Source organism: Callospermophilus lateralis, chromosome 1, assembly GCF_048772815.1.
Source record: "Callospermophilus lateralis isolate mCalLat2 chromosome 1, mCalLat2.hap1, whole genome shotgun sequence".
Lineage (NCBI taxonomy): Eukaryota > Metazoa > Chordata > Mammalia > Rodentia > Sciuridae > Callospermophilus > Callospermophilus lateralis.
Window position 1 is genome coordinate 148,965,364 of NC_135305.1, and position 13,624 is coordinate 148,978,987.

At 42.6% G+C, this 13,624-nt stretch overlaps 1 protein-coding gene across 4 annotated transcripts in view; it reads left to right on the forward strand.

Moving 5' to 3' along the window:
• Nucleotides 1-13,624, forward strand: part of Taok3 (TAO kinase 3) — a 187,500-nt gene that overhangs the window by 159,558 nt on the left and 14,318 nt on the right. For all 4 annotated transcript variants that reach the window (XM_077108947.1, XM_077108945.1, XM_077108957.1 and 1 more), the window contains 3 exons: nt 2,869-3,105; nt 4,745-4,873; nt 10,208-10,411. In XM_077108947.1, coding sequence (XP_076965062.1) covers nt 2,869-3,105; nt 4,745-4,873; nt 10,208-10,411 — 570 coding nt within the window. The remainder of the gene's footprint in view (nt 1-2,868; nt 3,106-4,744; nt 4,874-10,207; nt 10,412-13,624) is intronic.

Sequence of the window (13,624 nt, forward strand, 5' to 3'; positions counted from 1 at the left end):
CATGTTAAGCTTCACAAGTGAAACATCTAGTTATACTTTTATTTAAATTCACCTGTTCACCTTAAGCATGTATAAAACTGAGTGTCTCCCTGTGTGCCCAAAAAGACAATTTGCAATTTAGAAAGTTTGGTTTTGACAAATGGAAAGAGGGAGGTGATATTCCGAGGTTAAAAAGGTGATTATCCAAATCATGGAAAGGGTCCGAAAGCAAAATGTGACTCCTGGAATTAATGTACAGTGACAGCATGGCAAGCTTTGTCACCAGGTGTACTCTGGTAAGCAGGAGAATCAGCCCTCTTTACAGGACCCACCTACCAGTTCAGCTAGGAAATATTTCTTGGCTCCATTTTCTTTTATCCCTAGCCTCTTGGTTTAGGGAAATGGCCACTCTGAGAATATCTGGCTGGCCACACACCAGTGCTTGCAACTTGTTTTTTTAAATGTGTCATGGTAGCCTTAGTATGTGTCCTGCCTCAGCTTTGGGAATTCTATTATAGAGGGAATACTAAAATAAGAAAAATTGGGGTCTGGGTAAGCCTATCTCTTAACTTGTTACCTGGGAACAGGAACTACTGGGGTGTTTACCTGAAATTAATTTATTAATTAAATTCAGAAAGGGCTAAATGATATCCTTTCTTCTTTTAAAAAAAATTAGTTTTTAGTTGTTGATGGATCTTTATTTTATTTATTTGTATGTATGTGGTGCTGAGAATCAAACCCAGTGTCTCACGCATGCTAGGCAAGCACGCTACCACTGAGCCACAACCCCAGTCCCTAAATGGTATCCTTTCTATTGATTAAAATTACTTTTTCCCTAAAGTTGTGCTTCAGGAAACCATAAGCATGAAGGAGTGAAGTTTATACATACATCCCAAATTACTTCTTTCCTTGCCTCCACCAAGAAGTAAAACAATGTAAGAAAAAAATAACAGCAGAGCTGGAGTATGGCTCAGGGCTTCGCCTGTTTAAGCCCCTGCCTGGGTATCATCTGAAGCACCCAAAATAAATAAATAAACAGCCTGTTGTTATGATGACAAAATAGATCATTCATTTTCTTTAGAGTGTTAGATGCCTTTTCGGAGTTGCTATCCTTTTTTTGATCTTGAAATACCTTCTGTTCTTACTCCTCATACTTTAAGGAGGTTTGTCCTTTAGAAAAAAAAAAAATGAATTTGAACCCTTGTGTTTGTTTCAGCTGGAAACATTTGAAAGTTCAGCTAACGTTTAATGGTCTGCAGTGATAATACTCTCCCGTTACAGAAGAGCACTTTCTTGATAGTAAGGACTCCGTCTAGTGTGCAGGGACACCTTCGAAAAAGAGCAGAGAAACAAACTGTTCTTTGTATAAAATGCTCTTTGACCCATAAACTGAAAGTAGTACAGAGCATTAATAGCAGCATGAAAATTTCCAGTAAAACTTGTTTGGGGGTTAGGGTGGGAAGAAGTACCTATGTCCATGGGAGTGACTGAATCACCTCATGAAGTACAAAACTAAAGTTATAATCTTGTAATTAAATTTTTTATAAAATAGGAAAAATGAGAAGGAACTGATCTAACAGGACACTCTAACAGAAAAATAAGGAAGGATGGTAAATTGAAGGACGGTCTAGAAAATCAGAGAAGTTTCCACAGAAAGAAACAAGAGATTCTAAGATTTATGTTCTTACTGTTCAACTTGTTGGATATTTTCTAGAGGATAAGTTAAGGAAAAGTTACCAGGAAAAGCAGCTATCCAAAAGTCATAGAAATGCTTTCTCCTTTGTAAGAGAAAATTATTATAATTTGTTAACATCTCTTTTGTGAGGAAGAGGAGGAAGGACACAGATGATTTAAAAGAGCTCTCTCACTCCCACTTTCCCCCCTCTCCCTCTTCACCCCTGGCCACAAGAATAGGAAATAAATCATATTCAGACCATTTTAGAGGAATATTTAAAGTCCTTTTCACTGTTAGAGTCATAATTCTAACCAAAAAACAAAGAAGAAGAAACAAAACAAAACAAAATAATATAGTGCTTCTCAACTGGAGGGGATTTTGTTCTGCACGGCACTTCTGGCACTATCTGAAGATTTTTTTTTTTTTTTTTTTTTTTTAGTTGTTGATTGACCTTTATTTATTTACTTATATGTGGTGCTGAGAATCAAACCCAGTGCCTCACACATGCAAGGCAAGCGCTCTACCAACTGAGCCACAACCCCAGCCCTGGACCTTTATTTTATTTGTATTTATATGTGGTGCTAGGAATTGAACCCAGTGCCTCACACGTAGGAGGCATGCGCTCTACTGCTGAGCCACAACTCCTGCCCCATGAAGACAGTTTTGATTGTCATGACTTGGGAGCTGCCACTGGCTGTGAGAGGGTCCAGGGATGCTGCTCACCACCCTCCTGTACATCTCCCACAATACACAGTTATCCAGCCAGTTGTCAGTAGCCTCCAGGTTGAGAAATGCTGGTGTGGTGGAAATAGCACAGCTCTGGAATCTGACAGAAATGGGTCTGAATCCCAGCTCCCCACCTCTCCCGGTTATTGGCTGTGTAACCTTGAGCAGTGTACAACTGGCACAGCAAAAATATGTTCAAGCCTATTTTGACCAAATATAATAAATAAATAAATTACTTCCCTAAAATGCTCAATGTCTTCATCTACAAAACGGGAGCAGTAACACCTTTCTTGTGACTGCATAAAATGAATGGGATAGTTTTGAGGGATCAGAGAAGTGGGTAGCACACCCAGCACTGCGCCCCCTACAGGTGAGTGTTGGCTGTATGGAAGGTGCCAGGACAGGGAACACCGGAGGGTTCTATTCTGCCTGGAAAGTTTTCCTTCGTGAACCTGGTGATCTGAGTTCTGTTCCCCGACCCAATTCAGGTTACACGGCAGATCCATGAGCATGAGCAGGAGAACGAGTTGCGGGAACAGATGTCAGGTTATAAGCGGATGCGGCGCCAGCACCAGAAGCAGCTGATCGCCCTGGAGAACAAGCTGAAGGCTGAGATGGACGAGCACCGCCTCAAGCTCCAGAAGGAGGTGGAGACGCATGCCAACAACTCGTCCATCGAGCTGGAGAAGCTGGCCAAGAAGCAAGTGGCTATCATAGAAAAGGAGGTCAGTGTGTGTCCACACGCCTTCAACAAGCCCTGTCTGTCCCAGTCAGCGGGGAGCAGGAGCAGGATACCTATGGGGCACCTACAGGTCGGGGGGAACAGGATTGCTGGGAGGTGCTACTTAAAGTTGTCATTCGGAGATAAAATACTAACTGAAGACCCATTCAAATACATCCTCGACCCAGAGGTCGCCACTCCCTTCTGGGGACTCACACAGCAGGTTTGGTCCTGTACCTGCTGTCTCCAGTTTTCTTCAAATGGTCCCATTTAGAGGGTCCCTGCCAGTGGCCGATGCACTCAGGATGGACACCCTCCCAGTGGTGGCAAGAGATCCATCTAGCCAAGATTTGGGTTTTCTAGAGAGCACCTCCCTTCCTTATGCAAATTTTAAGCTAAATTAATTATTTTAATTTATTACTTTTTGGTGATGCTGGGGCTCAAACCCAGGGCCTCACACACACTAAATGTGAGCTACACCACTGAGCTACACCCTTAGCTCCTCTAAGCTGATTTTAAAACAGACAAAAGGGTACACAAGCAGAAAGTCAAAGTATCACCTTTGTACTGATAAGTGTTCCATATGAGAAGGGTTTTATGTCTGCAGAAAAATGGGCCTAGTGACATGAACAAGATTCAGATGACTGATTCTGCCAATGCTAAAACCGGGTCCCCTCCTCTGCTGCCCCCATGAGACTCAGCTGCTGTGGAGAAGCAGGGGTGGACATATACGCCCTGGCAATGGGACACACAGAGCCAGGGGTACTTCAGCAATTAAGCTGCCTCTCCATGTGGAAGGAGCGTTACCCCAGCGGCCCTCAGCCTGAGAGGCAGTCTGGCATGGAGAGCTCAGCCCAAGCAGGGGTGATGTGGATTAAATAAACCAGTCAGATTTTTTCTTGGGAATGTGACTTGGCAAAAGTGTGGCAAGAATTGTTTCTAATGGAAGGATCTTTGATAATGGAAGCTAAAGGTGAAAAGATGTATGAAAAGAATCATGAAGCCTGATTTCCTGTCTCTTAAGTTCCTTATCTTCCACATACTTCATCTGAGGGCTCTCCGAAACTTAAGATTTGGTTACTTTCAGGAGTCACTATTGGTTGGGTGACCTTTTGTTTGGTCTGTATTTTATCCATGTAGGACACCCTCCGCCCCCGCCCCAAATGCCACATTCCTGACTATTGTGGATCATAGCAAGTGCCTAAGAAAACAAAATGTCATTAGCCTTCCTGTATACTTGAGATGATTCCACTAGGGAATCTGATCATTGGAATAATTAATTGGTTAGCATTTGATTCTCAGAATAAATCATGGTTATTTATCCATTTTTAAATTTAACCCTTGGGTTGCCAACAATGTGATAAAAATCCTTTATTATAATTCTTGGTTTTCTTTCAGTTCCATGAATGTTTTTGTGTTCAATAAAACATGTTTAAGGGTCCAACCTTCATACTTTTCCCATAATTGGGAATGTATTTTTCTGTGATAAATTTTTTAAGATATGAGAATCACAGAAGCCATTATTTTTTATTAATTATTTGTTAAAAATATTACATTATTCAGCACGTAGGACTCTTCCTGCACTGGGGAATGTAGACATCTGAATTCTGTGTGAAAAACAGGCATCTTTGTTGTTTTCTCAGGCAAAGGTAGCTGCAGCAGATGAGAAGAAGTTCCAGCAACAGATCTTGGCCCAGCAGAAGAAAGATTTGACAACTTTCTTAGAAAGTCAGAAGAAGCAGTATAAGATTTGTAAGGAAAAAATAAAAGAGGTAAGGGTACCAGTGTTTTAGTCACCAGGTTGCCATTAAAATGTTGGGGACTCAAAAAATCACTCATGTGCCTTGTGATGGGCATATTCTCATCCAGCTCACACTTGACATTACAATCACCTGCGATGCTTATTAAAAGAAATAGCTAACCCACTTGTAAAGTTTTGGATTCAGTGGGCCTGGAGTGAAGTTTGAAAATGCATGTTGTAACAGGTCCCCACACAATGCTGAGGACGCTGGACACCGCTCTTGCCTGCTTCCAGCTTATCCTCCACGCTTCAGCCACAGGGGTCTTTTCCCAATTCAAAGCCAGGCTTATTACCCCAGGGCCTCTAGTCCCCTGGCTTCCCATTGTTATTAGGACAGATCACCATGGTCAAAGTCCCTGCTTTGGCCTGCTAGAAGAGTCAGCTCCTGCCCTGCTTCCCCCACTGTGGCCCTGCACTTGGCTACTCCACCCACAGTAGTCACCTTTCAGTTCCTCAAACGTACAAAGCCCCTCCCTTCCCCCAGGTCTTGGCACACTGTGTTTCTTCCACCAGGAGGTTCTCCCTACCCCAAGCCCTCCCCAGCCACAGTTCAGTTCAATCCTTTTCTATTCCTCCTCCTTGTAAGATTTAAAATTGATTATAAGGACCTTCACTCACTATCACTTTCCCTGGGAAGATCTTCCTACCTGCCTCACCCGAACAAGACAGGTATTTCTGGTTTCATAACACCAGAGTGTTTACGTATTTTCTTTTAATATTTTTTTTAGTAAATAGGTTGGTTCCATAGCTTAGCTCTTATGAATTGAGCCACTATAAACATTGATGTGGCTGCATCACTATTGTCTTTATTTTTATGTGGTGCTGAGGATCGAACCCAGTGCCTCATACATGCTAGGTGAGCACGCTACCACTAAGCCACACCCCCAGCCCTTTTAAGTATTTTTTAATGATCGTTTGAGTTCCTTACCATTAGCTGGTAAGCGTCATAAAAGAGAGGAAGTCCGTTTTTGCCCACAACTGTATCTCTATGGGCAGTACATGTGAGCATTGGACAAAGGAATGAATGATTCTGGACCTGTTGGTTGAAGACCGCCAGTGGACTCAGCACAGTGAACTTCCATTTCAGCTGAACGCTCAAATTTCTTCAGTTCCCCCCTTATCAGTCCTCACTGGTGAATTGTCTGCAGTTCGATAGACTTTCCTTATCATATGACTTAGGATTTTTTATTTGTAGACTTACTTAATGTATTAAGATTTAATTAAATACAATATGAGGAAATTCTTTTTTATATTTATTTTTCAATTGTAGTTGGACACAATACATTTATTTTATTTGTTTATTTATTTATTTATTTTTAGGTAGTGCTGAGGATCAAACCCAGGGCCTTGCACATGCTAGGCAAGCGCTCTGTGGCTGAGCCACAACCACAGCTCCCCCAGGGCGTTTCTTTAGTAAATGAAATCATGCATTGCCCTCATATTCTGATTTGTAGGTTAACAATACAGGACTTACCAAGGCTCCTCTCCAATTCTTTTTCAATTAGGAAGGGAAAGCAAGAGGCTTGGGGGTGGGCCTCAGGATCTTATGCCCTGCCCAGGTAAGCCTCTGGTCACTGTTGGGCCTGACAGAAAATTGTCTCTGATCCACACTGGCTATCCGGGAAGAATCTTTGGAACCAGCAGATCTAGAAAGCTGGGTATAGACAAATAGCCCAATGAAGAAAGTTCACATTCTCTCCACTTTCTCCAAGTGATTGGCTTGTTATTATAACTGAAGGATATTTCTGGAGCACAGAGCTTGCCTTGATTTTTCTTTTTGTCATTGTTGTTGTTGTTGTTATTCTTTTTAGTCATACATGACAGAGTCTATCTTGATGTATTTATGCACATATGGAGTACATCTTACTCTAATTAGGATCCCAGTCTTGTGGCTGTACATGATGTGGAGTTACACTGGTTGTGCATTCACATGTGAACATAGGAAAGTTCTGTCCAGTTCATTCCACCATCTTTTCTAGTCCTATCCTCCCTCCCTTCCCTTCATTCCCCCTTGTCTAATCCACTGAATTTCTATTCTCTCTGCCCTCTTAATGTGTGTTAGCATCTGTGCATCAGAAGGACCATTTGACCTTTGGATTAAGGGGATTGGCTTAGTTCACTTAGCATGATAGTCTCCAGATTCTTCCATTTACTGGCAACTGCCATAATTTCATTCTTCTTTATGGCTGAATAATACTCCATTTCATATATATATACAACATTTTCTTCATCCATTCATCTGTTGAAGGACACCTAGGTTGGTTCCATAGTTTAGCTATTATGAATTGAGCCACTATAGACGTTGATGTGGCTGCATCACTGTAGTATGCTAATTTTAAGTCCTTTGAGAGGTATGGGTCAAATGGTGGTTCCATTCCTTGTTTCTTGAGGAATCTCCATAGGTTAACAGAAGTTTTTAATTAAAAACAGTCGTTTTTAGTAATGCACTATGCATTACTATTTTTACGATAACAACAATTATTGAAATTAGCATTTAATGAATATTTTCTAGGTGCCAGGCACTGTGCTAAAGGATCTACATGCACTGATTTATAAAATGAATGCATCTGCATTACACACCACAGGTACGCTCTAAGCCCCTGCATAGAGCATTCCCTGTGGTGTGTAATGCAGATGCATTCATTCATTTTGCCCTGATTTCTCAATAAGAAACTCTTGAGGTCTTCTCAACTGGGAATAGAAATAATCTAACTCTCTGTGTTCGCTGGTGCCTCGGAGGCCATGTTTTCCAACTACAACCACCCTTTTGAGCTTTTATCACTCTGAGATACTAGGAGATTGCATGAACCTACCTTTAGGAGATTCTCCCACAGAACAGAGGCCCCACTCAACCTGATTGGGTGGCATTTGCTTATAATCCCAGGCACTTGGGAAGCTGAGGCAGGGTATTGAGCGTGGTTGGGGGTCCCACTCCATCTCCAGGCTATTCCTGGTTCACCATACTCAGATTCCACAAGGGACCACAGGCATAAACTTCCTAAGTGCTCAGTGTGCTCCTGAAGGTGGAAACCCAGGGTGAAACCCAACTGGAGATAGCTTCAGTAGATCTTTCTGCGCAAAGCTAATATTATGCCTTATGAAGTAAAGCTTAGTTCAAAGTACTTAAAGGGACATATACATATTAAGATGTCGAGATACTTGAAGGGATTATCCTTGGAATGGCAAAGCCATCTCCATTTTCCCAATTGTTGATGATAAGGGCTGTGGGTAACACAGGATGCTGGTTGATATCCATGATTTGGGAGTGGATTTTCATGTTGATATTTGAATTGAGGTGTGCAAACCAATGGTTAATGCCAAACCTCATAGTGAAGTCAGGGTGTGGAAAGATGAGTCACCCAGCCTCCCTGCTGGCCCAGGCTGCTCCAAGCTGGAAACAGCTTTCTCTTATAGAGTTTTAAGTGATATTTGAAAGCCTCACTGGACCAGCACAGGCGAAAACCAGTTTTCGAGACCTTCTTGGCTAAGGGTAAAAACAATCTGAATAGTATGTGATGCCCGTGTCATGAAACATTAAGTAGAGTAGGTGCTAGCAATTAGGAGAGTTTAGCTGTATGAGTAGTTAGCCAAATATAGGTCAAGCTGCTCATATGAACAAAGAAGAGTACACTGGACTTTTAAAGTAGTCTTCTTACTTTGTCATAGAGCAACATCTTTTTTTTTTTTTTTTTTAGTTGTAGATAAACACACAGTATCTTTATTTATTTTTATGTGGTGCTGAGAATCAAACCCAGTGCCTCACACATGCAAGGCAAGTGCTTTGCCATTGAGCCACAACCCAGCCCCAGATTAACATCTTAACTATTCTGATTCACTACTTTCTTTCCTTTGCTCACATCTTCTAGAAAAATCATGAATTTTTCCCTTTCAAAAATACAGATGAGGACTGGGGTTGTGGCTCACTGGAAGAGCGCTTGCCTAGCATGTGTGAGGCACTGGGTTCAATTCTCAGCACCACATATAAATAAACAAAATAAAGGTCAAGGGGCTGGGGTTATGGCTCAGCGGTAAAGCACTCACCTTGCATGCATGAGGCCCTGAGTTCAATCTTCAACATCACATAAAAATAAAGATATTGTGTCCACCTAAAACTAAAAAATAAATATTTTTTTAAAATATAAAGGTTGAAAGGCTGGGACTGGGGCTCAGCAGTAGTGCACTTGCCTGGGTTCGATTCTCAGCACCACAGTAAATAAATAAAACAAAAATGTATCAACAACCAAAAATATATTTAAAAAAAAAATAAAGGTCATGGACAACTAAAAAAATACAGGCGATTTCTTTACCCTCTAATCCCAAGTGAATCATGCTTGTGAGATTCAAAACTAGTGATGCATAGTCACCTCTTGTCTTTGGAATCTGCCCACCTCCCTCAGTCTTGTCACCACCTCCTTTGTCCAAGCAATGACAACTCCCCTCCCCCACTCCTCTTCCTCCCCCTCCTCTCTCTCTTCCTCCCTCTCCTGCGCCCACCTCTCTCCCTCACCTGAGTCTGGGCAGCAGCAGCCCCCATCTGTCCCCATGGACTAGGGGCTAGTCAGACTCTTGTCTCCCTCAGTCTGCTCTCCACCTGACAGCCAGAACCATCCCTCTGAAGTGCATTCCACCAGGACACCCCCCCACACACATGGATGATCTGCTGAGGTTCGGCCCTCAGCCAGGCCCGCAAGGTCCTGCCTCAGCACACTGGGCCCAGCACCCTGGTCTCCCACCCTACGGGCTGCTCAGGCTGTCCCCTCCCTTACCCAGGTGTTCCCCCCTCTCCTTTTGCACTGGTTAGCTCCTCCCAGTTTTCAAATTTCAGCTTGGTGGTCACTGAAATCAAATAGTCATCATCACACTTTCTCAAAGGACCAAGTTCTTCCTCTTCACAGCAGTTCTCCCGGTGATTTTCAGTCCATTCCTGTGGTTCTCTGGTCAGTTTTCAGCTCTAGATTGTGGAGTCCCCTGGTGGCAGACACCGTGGTCTTTTGCTCACCCTTGCGCCCTGGGGCCTGGTACCTGAGAGGGGCTACATGAGTGTGTTTGTGATTGGTCAGGGAACAAATACTGCTGAGAACGAGAAGCAAGAGATAGGACACCTCACAAGGGCCCCTCTCACTTCACACTCAACGAATGGATCCAAATAATTAAAAACTGGAGTCGGGGATGTGCCTCGCCAAGCCTTCCCGTACTGTGTCTTCTTCTGATTTCCAAACAGCTGCATCTGCAGTTGCAGTAAGATGTCATATAGTCCCTTTCACAAGATCCACTTGGGTTCGTTTTTTGTTTTTGTGTTTTAAAGGAAATGAATGAGGACCACAGCACACCCAAGAAAGAAAAGCAAGAGCGGATATCCAAGCATAAGGAGAACTTGCAGCACACGCAGGCTGAAGAGGAAGCCCACCTTCTCACTCAGCAGAGACTGTACTACGACAAAAACTGTCGTTTCTTCAAGCGGAAAATAATGACCAAGCGGCACGAGGTGGAGCAGCAAAACATTCGGGAGGTATTTGTCACATTCATAACTATTAGCACTGGCTCGGGAGGCAGTAGGTTGTGTGAGGGTGGTGACCTTGTCTGTTTTATCCATTCCCACGTCCTTCACCTTTAGCACAGCCTGACACAGAGCAAGCATGCAACACAAGTCAGGGAATGTGTTTACCATTGATAAGAGAAAGCCGAATTCATAAAACAAGAAATGGGTTTTTTTCTACGTAAATGAAATGGAATTTTAGTGAACACCTATTACGAGCCATGTCACACAGTGAAGAATCAAAAGAAGTAGAAAGAGAATCAAAAGAAGTAGAAAGAGAATTTTTGCTTCCTGCCTGTTTGTCAAGGACTTGTATTTCTGTGACAAATGATAGCACGATGTTCTCAAGTTGATTCGTTCAGTCATCCTCCACTTCCAGAGTGCCTCCTCTATGCTAGGCACTGGGGCAGACACCAGGGCCACCAAGCAGCTATGCTCCTGCCTTCGAGTGGTCCTGAATGGATCTAGGAGACACGGACATGTAACAGATTAATCACAATCTCATGAGTCGGGGGCAACAACTGACATGTAGGACGGCTTGCAGTCCTCTGTAGCCCACACGCACAGACACAAAGGGGTTCTGTGGAATTCACATCTCAGGATAGGAATAATGAAAGGGGAAAAAAATCAGAAAGGCTCCCGATGGGGGCAAAAATGGAATGTTAGTTTGACAAATCCTGGGATCACAGGGGAAAGACTTAGGAGCAGAGAGTGGAGTGATGGGAAATAGGGTGTGGACATGGCTGTGGTGGTGTCCAAAGAAAGGTAGATTTGAAACACAATTTGAAGTATAGAATAAGTAAGACTTGAGAGAAAAGAGGGAGGTGGACTCAGAGTTACTTCTAGGGATTAAGACTTGGAGAAATGTAGATCTGAGTAGAAACAGAGACGCCGAAAGAAAGGTTTTAGTAAGAAATGGATTCATCTAGTACATTTGAACTTGTCAGAAGTCAAAATGAATAAGTCTAGTAGCCACTCAGAAATAAAGTATTTGGGTTTCTTTAATTATCGTTACTCTAATAGCACATATAGGAGGAAGTCTCAGGCCATGGGGACAATTACCATCAATAAAAACTATAGAAGGGCAGGGGCTATGGCTCAGCAGTAGAATGCTTACCTAGCATGTGCGAGGCACTGGGTTCAATCCTTAGCACCACATAAAAATAAAGAAATAAAATAAAGGTATAAAAAAATCACATCAATCTTAAAAAAAAAGCTATGGAATTTAATTACTCCCCTTAAATAATACAAACTACATTCGTGACTTCATCCATATCAGGTTTTGACCAACTGAGCTAAGATCAGTTCTATAAGGTTATTTTTCTTGAAGACTAGATTTTCCTTTATTTAGTCCTATTCCAGAGCCTCTTTCATGAAAATGTTCAAAGTTTTTCTATCTATAAAAGTAATAAAAGGACATTGAGAAAAAGACATACAGAAATATATAAAGCTCAGTAGTAAGTCCTTTTAGCAGCTTTACTGGGAGATCACTGACAATTTGACGTTTTGATATATATACACAGTGTGAAAGGATCACTACATTCGAGCTAATTAACATACTCATGAGCTAATTAACATACTCATTGCCTCTACATAGTTACTGTGTGTGTGTGTGCATGCACGTGCGTATGTGTGTGCGAGTGCACGCTCACGAAGTTCAACTTAAGATCCATCCTCTCAGCAAATGTTAAGTATGCAGTACGGGACTGCTAACCATTGTCACCATTGTCCACTAGATGTCCAGAAAATATTTATCTTGCATAACTGGAATTTTGTACCCTTCCACTAACATCACCCCATTTTCCCCTTTTTGATAATCTCATTTTACCCAGTATGTACCCAAGACAATCAATCCTTCATTTGGCATATATTATTTCAGATTTTTTTTTCGGGTGCCCATGCCATACAGCTTATATATCAGTGGGATTTTTTGATTTGCAAACAATTGAAACAAACTCTGGCTGACTTAAGCATGGAAAAGAATTTACCAGAAGGAAATGGGGTAGGTGACAACACTAAAGAAGAGAGCCGGGAAAGTTCAAGAATCACCGTGGAAAAGCAATTTCCTCGTTGTAGAGGGCAGGAGCTCTTGGGCACTCCTCAGGGCACTGTCATGTGGCCATATCTCCATTTTTTTTTTATGTTCGGATCATTTCTGAACATGATTCAGATTCCTAGGAGAGAGAACTAGATTGGGTGGTGTGCCCAGTCCTTCTGCGACACTCTCTCTGCAGAAAAGTAGCAGACGTCCACTCCACTGTCCCCCTGTCTTCTGTTGCCACTTACTGTCGAACACATAGCGCTGCCTCATTCTCTTTAACCCCACAGTGTCATTTACTTTGTGAGGCACTTCCCAGTGGGCATTTTGTTTAAAATGTTAGATATTGCTAACAAGGCCACAGAGAACATCTTTGTGCATATTTTTGAACATATACAAGTATTTTTGTAGATGTAGTCTCAGAGGTGGAAATTCTGGATCAAAGAATGAATACACCTGAACTTTTAAATAAATATCCCAAATTGCCCTCTAAAGGCTTCATGCCCCCACCATAGAGCAGAAGAGTGCCTGTTTTCCTGTATCTTTGCCTCAACTAATTGAAACATTTGAAAGGATCACCACAGTCTGGGTTGAGCCTATTCTCTCTCTGCCACACACAGATGCTCACCCTCTGCCTCCAGGTGTCAAACAAAGGGCTGAACCTGAGAAAAACTTTAAACGTCAGAGGCTAACAGCATGTTCGTCTGAATATCTGAGTCTAGTTTTCCTCAAGTCTCAGTAGCCATGAGGATAAAGAGATCCACTGCTTTTAAAGAAGCCACACCACTTCCATTGGGACTTTAGAATAAAGTGCTTGGATGCAGTTCCAGCTGAGGGAAAGGCAGGGAGCAGCCCAGAGTCACATCTCACCCAGCAGGTAGACACACAGGAAGAGGGTCTTGTGTTTAGCAGCTGTGTCATGAGAGGGACATGTCTGTCAGCCCTGAGCTTGGTGAGCTGTTAGGGTGGGGTGAGGGCTGAGGAAAAGGGAGCCCCTTGTCCCTCACCCTGCACTCCCTCCAGGGCAGATAGAGTGCTTTTGGCGGGCAGAATCACCTGGAAAATGTTTGTAAACCTAAAAACCCGAGTTTTAGCTTTAATTTTACTTTATGGAAGTTGTATGACCTTATAATAGGCCCTCCATGCCT